General features: G+C 41.6%; 1 protein-coding gene and 1 long non-coding RNA gene across 3 annotated transcripts in view; one reads left to right on the top strand and one right to left on the bottom strand.

The window, feature by feature from the left end:
* The window catches only part of LOC128611019 (cytosolic carboxypeptidase 4), a 99,055-nt gene that overhangs the window by 45,310 nt on the left and 37,548 nt on the right, over positions 1-16,197 (bottom strand). For both annotated transcript variants that reach the window (XM_053630226.1, XM_053630227.1), the window contains exons 7-15: positions 16,179-16,197; positions 11,615-11,823; positions 10,695-10,863; positions 8,392-8,456; positions 7,843-7,959; positions 4,855-5,246; positions 2,225-2,308; positions 925-1,017; positions 136-284 (exon numbers count right to left, since the gene is read on the bottom strand). The exon at positions 16,179-16,197 is cut by the window's right edge and continues 19 nt beyond it. In XM_053630226.1, the coding sequence (XP_053486201.1) occupies positions 136-284; positions 925-1,017; positions 2,225-2,308; positions 4,855-5,246; positions 7,843-7,959; positions 8,392-8,456; positions 10,695-10,863; positions 11,615-11,823; positions 16,179-16,197 (1,297 nt within the window). The remainder of the gene's footprint in view (positions 1-135; positions 285-924; positions 1,018-2,224; positions 2,309-4,854; positions 5,247-7,842; positions 7,960-8,391; positions 8,457-10,694; positions 10,864-11,614; positions 11,824-16,178) is intronic.
* Positions 10,177-12,845, top strand: LOC128611021 (uncharacterized). The gene is made up of 3 exons (XR_008386478.1): positions 10,177-10,778; positions 11,612-12,017; positions 12,507-12,845. It is a non-coding gene; the product is annotated as an uncharacterized LOC128611021 (long non-coding RNA).

Here is a 16,197-nt window from a genome sequence, read left to right as displayed (position 1 = left end):
TTTGAAGACCTGACTCCATCACCTATTGATCCAGTACCAAGCCCTGTCGGTTCATGAATGAATGATTGAATTAATTTATTTAATGGGGGGGGGGGGGGGTGCCGGTACTTTTGAGCACGGTTGGTGTGTGTTTACCGTAGTTGAACTGGCTGTTGCTTTTCTCACAGTTGATGACATTGAAGCGGTACGGAACGTTCGCCGCCATTCCACTGACCTCAAAATAAAACCACTGCTGATGAGCCGACGTGTTCGCATCGGCGTTAACGATCAAATCATACTCGTATCTGAGAGAGAGAGAGAGAGAGAACGACAGAGAAAGAAAGAGAGAGAGAGAGAGAACGACAGAGAGAGAGAGAGACAGAGAGAATGACAGAGAGAGAGAGAATGAGAGAGAGAGACAGAGAGAACGACAGAGAGAGAGAGAATGAGAGAGAGAGACAGAGAACGACAGAGAGAGAGAGAATGAGAGAGAGAGACAGAGAACGACAGAGAGAGAGAGAATGAGAGAGAGAGAGAATGACAGAGAGAGAGAGAATGAGAGAGAGAGAGAACGACAGAGAGAGAGAGAATGAGAGAGAGAGAGAACGACAGAGAGAGAGAGAATGAGAGAGAGAGACAGAGAGAACGACAGAGAGAGAGAGAATGAGAGAGAGAGAGAGAGAATGAGAGAGAGAGAGAGAGAGAATGAGAGAGAGAGAGAGAGAGAGAACAAGAGAGAGAGAAGAAAATCTTTTTCTTCGTATCATGAACAAAAATCTTTCATTTTCAATTAAACTACACTGTCAAATCTAGAAGTACTGCATGTAAAGCATGGTGGTGGTAGCACCATGTTGAGAGTTACCATTATGGTCTCACACACACACACACACACACACACACACACACACACACAAAGTCTATCTAAGACTTTGTGCTGTACTTCACCTGCGGATGTGAACAGCTTTCCTTAAGTTCCCATTCTCAAACTTGGAGAAGAAACGAAGAGAGTCTGCTGGAGCTTTGTTGGAACAATGAGGACTGAGAGAGAGGGAGAGGGAGAGAGAGAGAGAGAGAGAACGAGAACAGTGAAGATGAGTGAAGATGAGTGGACCTAACATTGCTCCCCCCACGCATTAGCGTGAAGGGAAACGTCACTGTTCCATCAGGACGACGCCCCTGTGCACAACGCGAGCTCCATGAAGACGTGGTGTGTGAAGGTTAGAAGAAGATGGAAGAACTCATGTGTCCTGCACAAAGCCCTGACTTCAACATGAGTCCGGTCACGGTTGTTCCGGAACCCATCCTGGGAATATTGGGAACGAGACGAGAATGGCTAAGGGAACGTTTAAGGAAACATTAAATATCTGATCATGATAGATGGGAAAAAATCGACTAACATCCAGGTCAGGGTGTCTTCTCATCACGTTCCCAGTATTCCCAGGACAGGTTCCGGATCCACCCTGACCCTGCCTGAAGATAAATAATTTAATTAATGATAATTTTCCCACTGGTACCAGTGTCCAACTGCTAACCGATGATCATCTCTGATTGCTTTTTAGTCAGAAATCCATGGAATCCATTAGCAGCCGGTTCGTCCTGTTTGCTCCGCGCTCGGAATTTCCCTCAGGGTTAAAACACTGAGCCGAGGATAATGAAGACACGGCTACGCCGCTAAACTCAAAGCGCATTAAACGTACGCGGCTCCGGCGTCGTGTGGATTGTGATTAGCTCGCGGAGGATCTATTTCCATTAGGAGATACGTTATCTGCTCTTTCCACTCCTCCGCTTATTGACACTCAGTTACCAAATCCTAGGAATCGTATCCTGTGAATGAGCTATTCAAAAACTAAAAAAAAAAAAAAGCCTGTCTAATTATCAGTCTGAGAATATTTAAAGCCCTATTCAGACGGCGTTAGTTGTCCATGAGGAGGTGTGTAATGTAATTATTCCAAGAGTATCTGGGAGTTTCATCTGCAGGACACAGAAGAATAAAACACAGACAAAGGACGTCTGAAACCACGTTTTAGGTCAATTATTGAGCTCTTCGAACAGGTACAGTCTACAGACGTGTCATGGTCATGTGATGTACTGATGATGAAAGCCACACCCCCTACAACAAAGCGTATGTTTATAATAAAGTTCACACCAAGCAGTGTGTATTAAAATGAGGTTTCATTGTTACAAGACACGCCCATCTGTGTGAGTCATACAAAATATTATAATGTGTTAATGATATTATAATTACCTGGGCTCTTCAATATCAAAAACGACTTTACTGATGACGTCATCAGGACAGAGGAGGCGCTGGATGTCTTCAAAAACTTTCTTTCTGAAAAAAAAAACCGGAACGTTGGGTCAAGATGAAGTGAATTAAAATGATTTTATGTCACGGCGCTGCTGAGGTCTGGATCGTGATTGGTCGTCAGGTGGTGATTAGTCCTCTAGAACAGTGGCTCTGACAGCAGCGCAGGTTTATATTAACGCGCTCGTTCTGATACGTTATGGTTTCTATAGCAACAGTGATGTTTTCTGTAAGGAGAAATGTGAATCATTTATGGAAGGAGTCTCCAGTGTCAGAGCTAAAAAGCTCTAAAAAGCTGTGGCTTTAAAGTTTTCTGACGTCTTCAGGACCGAGGAGTTTACACTTCTTTACTGTTTCTCACCAACACACACACATTTATATCTTATTAAAGTGAAGAGAGGGAATAAAGACACACACACACACACACACACACACACACACACACATACATACACATACACATACATGCACACACACACACACACACACACACACACATACATACACATACACATACATGCACACACACACACACACACACACACATACATACACATACACATACATGCACACACACACACACACACACACACACACACACACACACACATACATACACATACACACACACACACACATACATGCACGCACACATACACACACCCACACACACATACACACACACACACACACACACACACACACATACACACACACACCCACAGCCACACACACACACACCTACACATACATGCACACACACACACACACACATACATGCACACACACATACACACACACACACACACACACACACACACACACACAGTAAGAACTGAAAAACTGCATGAACTTTGTAACTAAAGTTCATGTATTTTTGATCCTACATAAATATAATAAATGTAAAGACAATCGGCATGTCCCCCGGAGTACACTTCATGTAAAATCTGTTTTGACAATAAATAAATAAATAAATAAATAAATAAGTTTCACAGTCACACACTTATCTCGAGCCTCACGGAATTAGAAATGTCACTTCCATCCATCGCTCGTCTGCTGCTTCCTGCTTTCGACTCTTTTTTGAAAATGACGGTTTCTGAATAAAATGACACTAATAGCACACAGCGTCTTATCTCGGCCCGGAGCGAACACAATAAACTGTGAAATGACTGAAAGTAAATGTCACTTTCTCCAATCTCGGCTTTGCACACGGGAGAGAACTAAATTAAAGCTGTCCTGAGAAAAAATAAAATCACGCTTTTGACAAAGAAGCTTAAAGTAATTAGAGAAATATTACAGAGAAGCTCATCACAGGATTCGCTCGGGAGGTCAGCGGGAACTAAACGTCAGAGATTAGAGAAGATTATCATTCCCAATTCACCACACAACAAATCTTATTTTTAATAAAAACTGGCCGCTGGTGACGCGTAGTGGGCGGGGCTAAGCAAGGAAAAACAGCTTTAACAGGCTGTTCTAAAGGCTGCGATTTAAGGGCTGTATTAATAAGTTCCTAATACTGTACATAATACTTCATAATTCATTAATAATCCATTCATTTTTTTATTTCTTCATTTTCATTTTTATATTTAATACGAAGTGATATTAATAGTAATATTTCAAAATATAAACTTCTTTTAATGGCATTTTTTCAACAAGTAATAAACTATTAATAAGCAGGTAATAATTAATAGTTCATAGTGACGAATAATGAAGTAACGATCTATAAATGAGTAATTATTGTCCAGATTTTAAAACAATATTTTATATAACATATTAATATTTAAATATGAGTTTATTCATTTAATAATTTTTTGTTATATAAGAAATGAAATATTAACCAGCACGAGCTAAATAGTAAATAATGTTAAGTAATGATTAATTAATTACATTTTTATATATATATTTATATAAATTACTAATAATTAAGCATCAGTTTAAACATGTTTCCCCATTCAATGATGATTTTTTTTTTTTAAAAATCGTTAATTTATTTATTTTTAAGTAATAAACTGTTAATATGCAATTAATACATAATAATTAATCATTAATAGGTGATCCATAATTAGTAACTGTTGCATAATGTTTAAAATAATTGTTCATATTTTATACAGTATAATGTATTAATATTGACACGCACCGTCCACTTTATTAGGAACACCTGTACACCTGCACGTTCATGCATTATCCAATCAGCCAATCATGTGGCAGCAGTGCAACGCATAACCTCACGCAGATGCAGGTGAAGAGCTTCAGTTAATGAATCAGAATGAAGAAAAAACGGCTGCTGGTACCCGGTGGGTTGGTTTGAGTATTCCAGAATCTGCCGATCTCCTGGGAATTGAGAGACATCAGAAGAAAATGGCCAGATTGGTTCGATCTGCCAGGAAGGATATAGTAACTCACTCTTTACAGCCGTGCTGAGCAGAAAAGCATCTCAGCATGAGATGTGAACCAGCTGTTACTATGGAAACGATAACGTATCAGAACGAGCGCATTAATAGAAACCTGCGCTACTGTCAGAGCTGCGGTTCTAGAGAATTAATCACCACCTGACGACCAATCAGCACATGTACCTCTGGATGTGAGGTTTCCTGTGAGCCATGCGCTGGAGCCCGGCCGGAGGAAGATGTCCCCAGAAATCCGGAAAAGCCAAAATGGAGAACGTGGCGATGGATTTAGTGTGAGCAGCCGCACCGCTGTAAAGCCGAGGATCGTGATGGGGAATTGAGGCGGCGTATTTCTCCAAAAGTCTGTCCAACATGCTGTTACGGGCTTCCTGTTGAATTCCCGAGCAGTTCAGGAAGCGACTATGGAAATCCCGGGCTTTCAGCTCCGTCTCTTCTTGCTTCTCTCCGGGTGAAGACGGAGACGATCGGTTATCGGACAATGTTTTGGATTTTCTTCCACTCTGGACTTTGACGTTGTCGTCGGAGCTCGCATCTCGCTCAGAGCCCGAGTCCAGATCCTGGAAGACATGTTCGTTTAAAGATTAAGGAGGCGGAGCCAAAAGAAAAATGAATGAAAGAATGGACATGTAAAATATCCTGAAAAGACTGGGCAGCTTCAAGGACAAGGACATCTCGAACACAGCAATTATGTTCCTCAGAAACAGAAACAAAATAAACGTATCTTAAATAAAGCAAAATAAAAGTGACCTTTAAATATATCGACGTGACAGTACATTCAGTATATCGATATTTTTAGTTTAAATAAAATACATTTAATTTAGTGAATGAATACATACGGGTAAATGAAATGTCGGCACACTGGCGCACTAAACCGGGGCGAGCGAAGAAGGAACCGCATCAACTGATCGTCACGTGATGCCGTCCGAATTTAAATCAAATAACGACCGGAAAAATCACAGTGGGAACGTGAACACGTGAACTGAATCCTCACTGAAGGAGGGATTTGGAGAGCTGTCAATCAAATCGATCCTGACCAATCACGACAGAGAAAACGATAGAGTCAGGGTCTGTATACCGAGCACCAGACTCAGTATATTGGGCTCATAAAAAGGTCACTGCTCCTCACGGTTACAGATTTTGTCACAGACGCCAAACAAAACAAAAAAAACCCCCGTTAGATCCCCTGCCATTGTGGATTTTCGTCTTCGGTGTCTTCGGTCATCAGTCTGGCCAAATTGTAGAAGACGTGTTTGTTCAAGCGTTAAAGAGGGGCGCGAGAGGGTAATGCTGAATTTATCCGGTCAGTGGGGACGGAAAAAGGAGCTGACTGCTTTATACTAACACACACACACACACACACACACACACACACACACACTGGGAGAGTGAACAGGAAGAAAACATTACACATCTGTCAAAATATTATCACCACAACCAACAGCACAGTCCGAGCGAATCCGTCATTTTACACGCTCTAGTAAACAGTAATAACGGGGTAATAAACATGTCCTTATATAGGACGGTCTACAGGAAATCAGAGGAAGGTCCAGAGTAAGCTTTTTCCTCGTGTTAGCAAAATAAAGCTCTCAGGTACGGAGTTTTAATTCTGCTGGGTTTTAATGCCGCAGTTTTAATAAAGAATAAAAATTTCCGCTCTTCATGTGAGCAGCTGTAATGAGTACAGACTCGCAGTGGGCTATACGCGTTTAATTACGCTCATGAAGACACTCCGAGTGTGATTCGGTGCGACTGCTAACGTGTTTCTGAAACTCTTCAATAAAAATGAATCGTGTTGATATAATCAGACTCTTTCGGATCGGATCTCAGGAGGTCTGTCTGCGTCAGATCCGTTTTCACGACAATAAATAACAGAAAACAAAATGACTTGACGCAAAACAGTGCTGAGTGAGTGTGAGTGTGTGTGTGTGCGTGTGTGTGTGTTAATCATGAGCCTGACACGGACAAGCAGGACAAGCAGTGATGTGATTAGCTTTGGGAGAGGGAATAGTACTGTAGCGGTGTATACAACAACAACAACTACCTCAACAACAACAACAACAACAACAACGCAGTTTGTTTGAAAGGATTCCGTCTGAGCTCAATTCAATGAGCCGAGCAGCACAAAATCAACTGATTTAACTTTGATGTTTTAAAAATATCAAAATAGTCATTTGGCGTCAGACCCGTCATTCTAAACAGGTGAGCTTTATTCGGAAAAAATAGCTATTTCATTCGGATTTCATGCCACTTGACAACGCATCATAACTGTGGGAAACGATGGCAGAATAAAACAGAGAGACGATTACGGCACTGAAAGAAAATAAAGCACAACTTCTCTTCTTAGAAACCTTTCTTTCATTCCAAAATCCACCACATTTCATTTAGGAAGTGTTTATAAAACGGAATGTGTGTGTTTTCTCAGGATGCTAGAGTCCCTCTCCTCTGTCTCACCAAGGGCAATCATCATAACAGCTTGTTTATTTGTTTGTTTTTCTGTCTGTTTGTCTGTGATTATTATTATTATTATTATTATTATTATTATTATTATTATTATTATTGTCCAGTAAAGGCGTTACTGTGTGGAAACTGGCCTGAAGTTTAATGTAAATAAATAAAAATAAATGTTTGTGTTTTCTCCCAGCGGCCGAATCACGTGTACCGGGCTGTAGTTTTCTGCTCATGATGTCCGGATCGTATAAATCCGGCAGATGACGGGACGACTGCTAGCACAACGACACGCTCGCTAAACGTAGCGTGTACGCTTTAAACAGATTCCAAGCAGCTGGGAATCAGGCTCCACTCCAACACCACAAATTCATCTCACAGTTAATTATACACCTCTTTATGATCTGAAACGGGTGTGTGTGTGTGTGTGTGTGTGTGTGTGTGTGTGCGTGTGTGTGCGTGTGTGTTATAGAGAGAGCGAGGTTAGTAACAGAATACTCATGGTTATTCGCTGCCTGTTGTACGTGTGTGTTGTAGCACATGTGATGGTGATGGTGAAGGTGAAGGTGAAGCTGGAGGTGGTGGTAAAGATAAAGGTGAAGGTGGAAGTGAAGGTCAAGGTCAAGGGCAAGGTGGAGGGATTGTGGAAGTGAAGGTGAACGTGGAGATAAAAGTCAAGGTGGAGGTGGAAGTGGAAGGTCACATCACCTGGAAGTTGTGATGGAGTTCAGGGCAGAAGTGTGCGTACTGAACCAGTTGCTCCTTTGGCCGATCCGGATCCGGCCGAGCCTTCAGCTTATTCACATCCGTCTCCAAATCATCCTCCTGCAACACACACACACACACACACACACACACACACACACACACACACACACACAACCACTCACGTTTTATTTCATCATCATACAATTATTTATTATATAAGGGGCGAGGCCAAGGGAATGGTTCCAGAAAGAGATGAGGGGGCGGGTCCAGAGGAATGGTTCCAGAAAGAGATGAGGGGGAGGGGCCAGAGGAATGGTTCCAGAAAGAGATGGGGGGGAGGGGCCAGAGGAATGGTTCCAGAAAGAGATGAGGGGGAGGGGCCAGAGGAATGGTTCCAGAAAGAGATGAGGGGGAGGGGCCAGAGGAATGGTTCCAGAAAGAGATGAGGGGGAGGGGCCAGAGGAATGGTTCCAGAAAGAGATGAGGGGGTGGGGCCAGATTCATTCCTTCATATAGAGATGAGCAAACTAAAATTTGAGAGACACTCACGAAATCGTGGCATTCAGGCTGTTCGATTTCTTGTTCATCATCACTGTCATCTTCATTGTTTACATCTGGTGAAAGGACACGCATACACACACAAATGCAGACACAAACACACACACACACACACACACACACGTCTCAGAACGAAGTCTGCTAGCATTTGTCATGTTAGCCTTCTTTTGCTTTCTCAGACTGCTAGCTGTAGCACTAACAACAGACACTCAGGTAGTCTGTGTAAAATGGCTACGCTTAAAGTATTAGGAAATGACATAATTTCAGTAGAAGACTGTTAGTGTGTGTGTGTGTGTGTGTGTGGGTGCTCCTCATGAGCCTAGTCATGTGTGTGTGTGTGTGTGTGTGTGTGTGTGTGTGTGTGTGTGTGTAGACTTTCCTATAGCGAGCCACACACGCACACATACCGGAGAGACCCAGAATGAGGTGAGAACCCAAGAGGCTGGTTCTAATCTGTATGCTAAACAGAACTGACTTTATCTCACACTCAGTTCATCTGCGGCACATTCACCTCTATTCATCACTCATCGCTAAGGAAGCACGGCAACCGTTACCCTGGCAACCTGCCCAGTCACACACACACACACACACACACACAGCCGACAGGTGAAACGCTCATTTCACTTGACTGTGATGTCTGTATCATCACCATACTGATGAAGCTAACCTGTTAAACTAACCTAGCATGTTAAACAAACCTAGCATGTTAAACTAGCCTAGCATGTTAAACTAACCTAGCATGTTAAACTAGCCTAGCATGTTAAATTAACCTAGCATGTTAAACTAGCATTGCATGTTAAACTAACCTAGCATGTTAAACTAGCCTAGCATGTTAAATTAACCTAGCATGTTAAACTAGCCTAGCATGTTAAACTAGCATTGCATGTTAAACTAACCTAGCATGTTAAACTAGCGTTGCATGTTAAACAAACCTAGCATGTTAAACAAACCTAGCATGTTAAACTAGTCTAGCATGTTAAATTAACCTAGCATGTTAAACTAGCCTAGCATGTTAAACTAACCTAGCAGGTTAAACTAGCCTAGCATGTTAAACAAACCTAGCATGTTAAACTAGCCTTGCATGTTAAACTAACCTTGCATGTTAAACTAGCCTACATGTTAAACTAGCCTAGCATGTTAAACTAACATAGCATGTTAAACTAGCCTACATGTTAAACTAGCCTAGCATGTTAAACTATCCTAAAATGTTAAACTAGCCTAGCATGTTAAACTATCCTAGAATGTTAAACTAGTCTAGCATGTTAAACTAGCCTAGCCTGTTAAACTAGCATAGCATGTTAAACTAACTTACCATGTTAAACTAGCCTAGCATGTTAAACTAGCATAGCATGTTAAACTAACCTACCATGTTAAACTAGCCTAGAATGTTAAACTAGCCTAGCATGTTAAACTAGCCTAGAATGTTAAACTAGCCTAGCATGTTAAACTAACCTAGCATGTTAAACTAGCTTTGCATGTTAAATTAACCTAGCATGTTAAACTAGCCTAGCATGTTAAACTAGCATAGCATGTTAAACTAACCTACCATGTTAAACAAGCCTAGAATGTTAAACTAGCCTAGCATGTTAAACTAGCCTAGAATGTTAAACTAGCCTAGCATGTTAAACTAACCTACCATGTTAAACTAGCTTTGCATGTTAAATTAACCTAGCATGTTAAACTAGCCTAGCATGTTAAACTAATCTAGAAAGTTAAACTAGCCTAGCATGTTAAATTAACATAGCATGTTAAACTAGCCTAGCATGTTAAACTAACCTACCATGTTAAACTAGCCTAGCATGTTAAACTAGCCTAGCATGTTAAACTAGCATAGCATGTTAAACTAACCTACCATGTTAAACTAGCTTTGCATGTTAAATTAACCTAGCATGTTAAACTAGCCTAGCATGTTAAACTAACCTACCATGTTAAACTAGCTTTGCATGTTAAATTAACCTAGCATGTTAAACTAGCCTAGCATGTTAAACTAATCTAGAAAGTTAAACTAGCTTTGCATGTTAAATTAACCTAGCATGTTAAACTAGCCTAGCATGTTAAACTAACCTACCATGTTAAACTAGCTTTGCATGTTAAATTAACCTAGCATGTTAAACTAGCCTAGCATGTTAAACTAACCTACCATGTTAAACTAGCTTTGCATGTTAAATTAACCTAGCATGTTAAACTAGCCTAGAATGTTAAACCTGTGGCAAAAACAATCCCACAAAAAAGTGTGCGTTAAATGTCCATCATTAGCCTACACCTTGAGTCACATGACCACCTTCATGACTTACCATTGGCTCCTGAGTCAGATTCCCAGGCCTCCTCAGTTTTTCCAGGAAGTAGGAAGCTGTAGGTGCTGCGATCCGAACTTAAAGGTAGAGGAAGTTTTGGGAGACATTTCCTCATGAGCTGAACTGCACTTTCCACCAGAGACTCTGAGTCCTTCGTCAACAAACACGCCTAAACGCAGACATTTCATAATCACCAAGTAACATTTCATTACAGCTCAATAACTCAGTAACTGTGTACTTAACGTTTAATAACGCTTAATAACATAACATTATACTTTATTAATCTTCAGACGGAGAAATCTGGGTGTCATAGCAACACTAGACCAGTGACAAAAAATGATAAAAACAATCACTTAAAACGGTGTACTAATCACAGAACCATTAATAATGCTTAATAACCATGTAATAATCATTTAATAACTTTAGTAACTATTTAATAACAACGTAATAACGATGTACTAATCGCTTAACATTCAATAACATGTAATAATCACTTAATAACAACCTAATAACAATGTACCAATCACGTAACCTTTAATAGTGTGTAATTATCACTCAATAATAATTTAATAACATTTCATAGCAAACATTTAATAACGTCGAAAAAGCTGATATTTGATCATGTTTAATATTTTAATAACCAGAACAATTAATAAATGAATAACTATTCAGTAACATGTAACAACATTTACTTTCGGATCATTTAAATAAACAGTTCAAATAACTAAAACATTTTTAATAAGCATTTAAATGAAAAGTGAAAGCAAACGATGGATGGATGTGTCAGTTATGTAAGCCACGCCCACTGTATTAAAACCACACCTACTTGTGTACCCAACCTTAACTTTACTCCCCATTGGTGCTGAGCGTGTGTGTGTGTGTGTGTGTGTGTGTGTGTGTGTGTGTGTGTGTTGCAGTACCTGTGTGGTGTTATACAGCACAGCGACTCCTCCCGCAGAAACGAGGGCGTGTCTCCCGGCGCTGGTTTTGGCGGCACTGTGCAGGCAGTGGAGGAACGCCCTGCGTACGGCGACATGCTCGTTCCTCGAATCCTGCGTGTGCCAGTCTTCATAAACTCTCAACAAGCCCGAGATGTACCCTTTCCCCACCGCCAGGCGGACATTATCCTCTGAAATAGAATTAAAGTCCCTTCAGACCACGGCGCCGTTCAGTCCTGGATTCTGATTGGTCAGAGCGTGTTAATATAAACCTGCACTACTGTCAGAGCTGCTGTTATAGAAAACTAATCACCACCTGACGACCAATCACACAGCGAACACGCCGACTACGTTTGGTGCAACTTCTTACTTTAATACACCGCATGTACGTCCACCTTTCATCCATTTATTATCCCTTCTTGTGAGTGTGTGTTTGTGTGTGTGTGTGTGTGTGTGTGTGTGTGAGAGTGTGTGTGTGTATGTGAGTGTGTATGTGAGTGTGTGTGTGTGTGTATTTGTGTGTATTTGTGTGTGTGTGTGTGTGTGTGTGTGTATGTGAGTGTGTGTGTGTGTGTGTGTATTTGTGTGTATTTGTGTGTGTGTGTGTGTGTGTGTGTGTGTGTATGTGAGTGTGTGTGTGTGTGTGTGTGTGTGTATTTGTGTGTATTTGTGTGTGTGTGTGTGTGTGTGTGTGTGTGTGTGTGAGTGTGTGTGTATACATGTGAAGCTCTTGCACTAATACAGCTCTCTGAAATATTAATGCCAAGGTTTTATAAATCCCCTGCTGCAGCACTGGCTTCTTTTACCCGTGTGTGTGTGTGTGTGTGTGTGTGTGTGTGTGTGTGTGTGTGTGTGTTTTCTGATCTCCCTTCAGCTTTTAATGATTCAAAGTTCTTCAAAGTCCAGTCGCTGTATTTAAACTCACTGTATTAAAAAAATAAAAAAATAAATAAATGTAAATGGTTTATTTAAATAAATAAATAAATAAATAAATAAATAAATAAATAAATAAATAAATGTGCTGATCATTGATTATTGCTCATTTAATTATTTGGATGTTTTATTGCGCTTTTTGTCTTTCATCTACAACTTATAACTTACTCCTATCATCTGGTTGGGGGAAAAACATTAAGTCGATCAATCAATCAATCAGTCAATCAATTAATTTACTGTATCCAATAAAAGGTGTATAGAATGAACAAAAGTTTGTGCACCCCTGACCATCACAGCCCTATGTGCTTGTTGAACATCACATTCCAGATCCCATTTCCTGTTATAATAACCTCATCCGCTCTTCTGGGAAGGCGTTCCACTAGATTTTGGGGCGTGGCCGTGGGGATTTGTGTTCATTCAGCTACAAGAGCGTTCGTGAGGTTGATATCAGGCGCTGATGTTGATGTGAGGAGACTCCAGTTCCAGGTCATCGCAGAAGCTGATGAGTCAGTGGGGTTGAGGTCAGGGCTCTGTGCGGGACACTCCAGTTCTTCCACCTTCTTCCAACCTTCACGCACCACGTCTTCATGGAGCTCGCTTTGTGCACTTTGGGTCACGCTGGAACAGGTTCGGTTCCTCTTAGTTTTCAGAGAAGGGTAATTGTATATACTGCTGCAGCGTACAAAGATACAGTTTGTGGAAGAACAGCATATGGGTGTGATGGTCAGGAGTCCACACACTTTTGGCCGTATAGTAGTGTATCAGTATAAAGCAAACACAAGATGGATCATTTAAGTCACAAGTTTTGTATAAAGCAAATTGTGTTTGTGTTTTAGAGTAGTAAAAGGAATAATGCTTGACATGATATAAATTTGTTTTAAGATCTTGGATGGTGTGTTTCTTATATGCGTCTGTTTTTGAACAGTTTCCTCTTTAACAACGTCTCACGTGTGCAGAACCGGAGCAGCCAGCTGTGAAAATGTAAACATTACAATTGTGTTTCTAAAAAATCTGTAAAGAGACGACCTGGAGCAGTGATACGGAGCGCAATAAAGATCACGATAAAAGTCCTGAGATGTTACAGATGTGCTGTGGATCAACAGATGTTGTTATAAAAGCAGTGTGATGATGTAGCGCGCGCGCACGTGTGTGTGTGTGTGTGTGTGTGTGTGTGTGTGTGTGTGTGGTTTTCAACTGGTTTTCTCCTTTTTTCAGTCTATTTAACAAAAGAGCAATTAACGGCAACACATATCACTCATTCATAAGGTCTTTCCTTGCTGTCTGAATCCGGCAGAGTCACATCTCCCCCTGCAGGCTGGACGCGTAACTACATCCACAACACCAGCACATGTACGTTACTCACTGTTTACTCTCCTTACACTGGCTGTTTACTCGCCTTACACTGGCTGTTTACTCTCCTTACACTGGCTGTTTACTCTCCTTACACTGGCTGTTTACTCTCCTTACACTGGCTGTTTACTCGCCTTACACTGGCTGTTTACTCTCCTTACACTGGCTGTTTACTCTCCTTACACTGGCTGTTTACTCTCCTTACACTCGCTGTTTACTCTCCTTACACTGGCTGTTTACTCGCCTTACACTGGCTGTTTACTCTCCTTACACTGGCTGTTTACTCGCCTTACACTGGCTGTTTACTCTCCTTACACTGGCTGTTTACTCTCCTTACACTGGCTGTTTACTCGCCTTACACTCGCTGTTTACTCTCCTTACACTGGCTGTTTACTCGCCTTACACTGGCTGTTTACTCTCCTTACACTGGCTGTTTACTCTCCTTACACTGGCTGTTTACTCGCCTTACACTCGCTGTTTACTCGCCTTACACTGGCTGTCTACTCGCCTTACACTGGCTGTCTACTCTCCTTACACTGGCTGTTTACTCTCCTTACACTGGCTGTTTACTCGCCTTACACTGGCTGTTTACTCGCCTTACACTGGCTGTTTACTCTCCTTACACTGGCTGTTTACTCTCCTTACACTGGCTGTTTACTCTCCTTACACTGGCTGTTTACTCGCCTTACACTCGCTGTTTACTCGCCTTACACTGGCTGTTTACTCGCCTTACACTGGCTGTTTACTCGCCTTACACTCGCTGTTTACTCGCCTTACACTGGCTGTTTACTCGCCTTACACTGGCTGTTTACTCGCCTTACACTCGCCGTTTACTCTCCTTACACTGGCCGTTTACTCGCCTTACACTGGCCGTTTACTCGCCTTACACTGGCCGTTTACTCTCCTTACACTGGCCGTCTACTCGCCTTACACTCGCTGTTTACTCTCCTTACACTGGCTGTTTACTCGCCTTACACTGGCTGTTTACTCTCCTTACACTGGCTGTTTACTCTCCTTACACTGGCCGTTTACTCTCCTTACACTGGCTGTTTACTCGCCTTACACTGGCTGTCTACTCGCCTTACACTGGCTGTTTACTCTCCTTACACTGGCTGTTTACTCTCCTTACACTGGCTGTTTACTCGCCTTACACTCGCCGTTTACTCTCCTTACACTGGCCGTTTACTCGCCTTACACTGGCCGTTTACGCGCCTTACACTCGCCGTTTACTCTCCTTACACTGGCCGTTTACTCGCCTTACACTGGCCGTTTACTCGCCTTACACTGGCTGTTTACTCTCCTTACACTGGCTGTCTACTCGCCTTACACTCGCCGTTTACTCTCCTCACACTGGCCGTTTACTCTCCTCACACTCGCTGTTTACTCTCCTTACACTCGCCGTTTACTCATTTTCCCTCTCACTTTTTTAAAGCATTTTGTAAGAAGCAGTGTTAAAAGCTCTTTTCAGGGGAAGGTAGCTAATGCATGCCCACAAAACAAGCCTCAAGACAACAGATGATGTCATGAACTAATTTGCATACAGTGCATACTAATTTGATCAGTGATTGGTCATTGGGTACAATGGCGATCTCTGATTGATCATTAGGAACAATGAACAGCGATTAGCTTTGTGGCTAAAAGGTCAGGCTGATGAAATAGTAAAAACACAGAATGTCTGCGATGTCCCATTTTTCTTAACTGCAGTCACTGAAACATCAGAATCATTTAAACTGCTGTACTAAAAATGAAACGTTTGAATGACGCAAAGCCTGAACAGTAAAAACTAGTGCAATGCACACACAAGCTAATCACCACCGTATACACACACACACAAGCTAATCACCACCGTATACACACACAATATTGCTAGCAGCTTTGATTAGGTGAAATCTGTTCACAGCATATTGGTTTAACAATGAACAGAATACTGATAAAACAAACTCCATGTCCATGGTGTCCTGACCTGCACATTTCCAGGACACGCCCGTTACGGCAGGATTTCACGCTGAACTGCAGAAACTCTCGAGCGTAAACAGGTGTGTGTGAATCCTTTCTGTCATGCTTACTTTTTCACTTCACTTTTTTTCCCCTCTAAAACCCCTTCGAACAGCCCTGAATTATTCATAAGCGACAGTAAACATCCCATCTTTCATTAAAAGTCCATTAACAGCCGCAACGCTAATTGATACAGCGTCAGCGTATAACAGCGCAGATAATGAAACACTCGTATTACAGCAAAGCGCTGAGAATGAAAAGAACTTACTTGAGGATAACAGAGCGGA

The sequence above is a fragment of the Ictalurus furcatus genome, chromosome 8, assembly GCF_023375685.1.
Source record: "Ictalurus furcatus strain D&B chromosome 8, Billie_1.0, whole genome shotgun sequence".
In the NCBI taxonomy this organism is placed as follows: domain Eukaryota; kingdom Metazoa; phylum Chordata; class Actinopteri; order Siluriformes; family Ictaluridae; genus Ictalurus; species Ictalurus furcatus.
Note: the sequence above shows the minus strand (reverse complement) of the source record. Positions and strands in the feature narration are given on the sequence as shown.